The sequence below is a fragment of the Balaenoptera ricei genome, chromosome 8 (genome assembly GCF_028023285.1).
Source record: "Balaenoptera ricei isolate mBalRic1 chromosome 8, mBalRic1.hap2, whole genome shotgun sequence".
In the NCBI taxonomy this organism is placed as follows: Eukaryota; Metazoa; Chordata; class Mammalia; order Artiodactyla; family Balaenopteridae; genus Balaenoptera; species Balaenoptera ricei.
The window spans coordinates 63,907,783-63,909,714 of NC_082646.1; the positions used below are offsets into that span (position 1 = coordinate 63,907,783).

At 49.6% G+C, this 1,932-nt stretch overlaps 1 protein-coding gene across 1 annotated transcript; it reads left to right on the top strand.

The window, feature by feature from the left end:
- The first annotated feature begins 391 nt into the window (after positions 1 to 391).
- LOC132369814 (olfactory receptor 51D1) lies at positions 392 to 1,379 on the top strand. Its single transcript, XM_059929499.1, is given in 2 exon segments — positions 392 to 1,273; positions 1,275 to 1,379. Coding segments are annotated over 2 exon segments (987 nt in total).
- The last annotated feature ends 553 nt before the right edge of the window (positions 1,380 to 1,932 follow it).

A 1,932-nucleotide genomic window follows, 5' to 3' on the forward strand; every position in this document is an offset into this window, starting at 1 on the left:
TGAACCTCAAACTCTGAACTCAGACAGACCCTAACCCTAACACGCACTAGAAAAGCTGGGATCTGGAAGGATCTGTGCAAGCCTGGCAGTTGTGTTGTGGAAGTGGCCAAGAGCGGTGTCTGTGGTCAGAAACATCAGCTCTGGAAATGAAGAGCTGTTGCACATGTGTTCTGAGTGGGCTTCACACACTGAGATTAATGGGACCCCCAGGGAGGTATGTCTGTGAAGAATTAGAGCAGAAGGAGGCTGGAGTTCAGGATTACCAGAAGCACTTAGGCCTTGTTTGCTGCCCTCACTGTTTCAGTGTCCTTTCCTAATAAGTCCTTTCTCTCCTCTGAGCCATGACTGAGTGATGTTTCTCCTTTTCCCTTTCATAGACCCTGGACTTGGGATGCAGAAACCTTGATTCTTGGTTCCTGCCATGACCACACCAAATGGAACTCTGGTCTACCCAGCATACTTCCTGCTGGTGGGCATCCCTGGCCTGGCGCCTAATGTCCACTTTACGCTGGCTTTCCCACTGTGTTGTATGTATGCCTTGGCCACCCTGGGCAACCTGGCCATTGTCCTCATCATCTGTGTGGAAAGGTGCCTGCATGAGCCCATGTACCTCTTTCTGGCCGTGCTTTCTAACATTGACCTAGTCCTCTCCTCCGTTACTCTGCCCAAGATGGCCAGCCTCTTCCTGACGGGCGTCCAGAAAGTCGAGTTCAACGTCTGTCTGGCCCAGCTGTTCCTTATCCATGCTCTGTCAGCCATGGAGTCAGCTGTCCTGCTGGCCATGGCATTTGACCACGTTGTGGCCACCTGCCACCCACGGCGGCATGCTTCTGTGCTCACGGGGCCTACGGTCACCACGGTCACCAAGATCTGACTAGCTGCCCTGACCAGAGGATTTGTATTCTTCTTCCCCCTGCCCTTCATCCTGAAGCAGTTGTCGTACTGCCAAACACACCCTGTCACACACTCCTTCTGTCTGCCCCAAGATATTATGAAGCTGTCCTGTACTGCCACCATGGTCAGTGTGGTGTACGGGCTCTTCATCATCCTCGCGGTCACAGACGTCGACTCTCTCTTCCCTGGCTTCTCCTGTATCCTCATTCTGAGGGCTGTGTTGGAGCTGTCCTCTCGGGGGGCAGCACTCAAGGCTTTCAACACCTGCATCTCCCATCTCTGTGCTGTGCTGGTCTTCTACGTGCCCCTCATTGGGCTCTCGGTGGTACACAGGCTGTGTGGCCCTACTTCCCTTCTCTGTGTGATTACGGCTAATACCTATCTATCTACTACTACCACCCATGGTTAACCCTATAGTCTATGGAGCCAAAACCAAGGAGATTCATTCACGGGTCCTCCATATGTTCTTACAGGATGGCAGGTGAGCAGGATAACCTCTTCAGTGTCCTCAGTCTCTACCAAAGATGGCAGGATTTGGGTCCTGTTGAACATCTTGGTGATTGGAACATCCAACCCACTGGGATGTCTGCTCCCAGTTACTTAAATAGACCTTGAATTTCTGTCTCCAGGAATGTGTCAATACAGAAGGACTTATGACAGTTTGGACAGGACATCCTGGAGAATGATCACCCTGGTCTCTCTGCTATGGTGGCCTTGCTGTATTCCTCTCTCCCAACTAGAAAATACACCCAATACTGACATGAGAAGGCTGTAAATGACGTACCTTATGATTCATTCCAGTCTTGATATATGATTTTAATTATTTTACTTCCATGTATCCATGTCCGTGAATCTGTGTTAGCTATAAAGCTTCTTTCTTGGACCCCAAAGTGGTTACACAGCAATTTTTAGGGGTTAATGAAGGTATTTGGGTGATAGTAATTGGAGGGAGGGAGATGGTAGCAAGTGAAGAAACAGCTCACATGAAATGTTACTTTTCTGTATGCATGTGAGTGTATTTATGTGGAATCTGCCAAT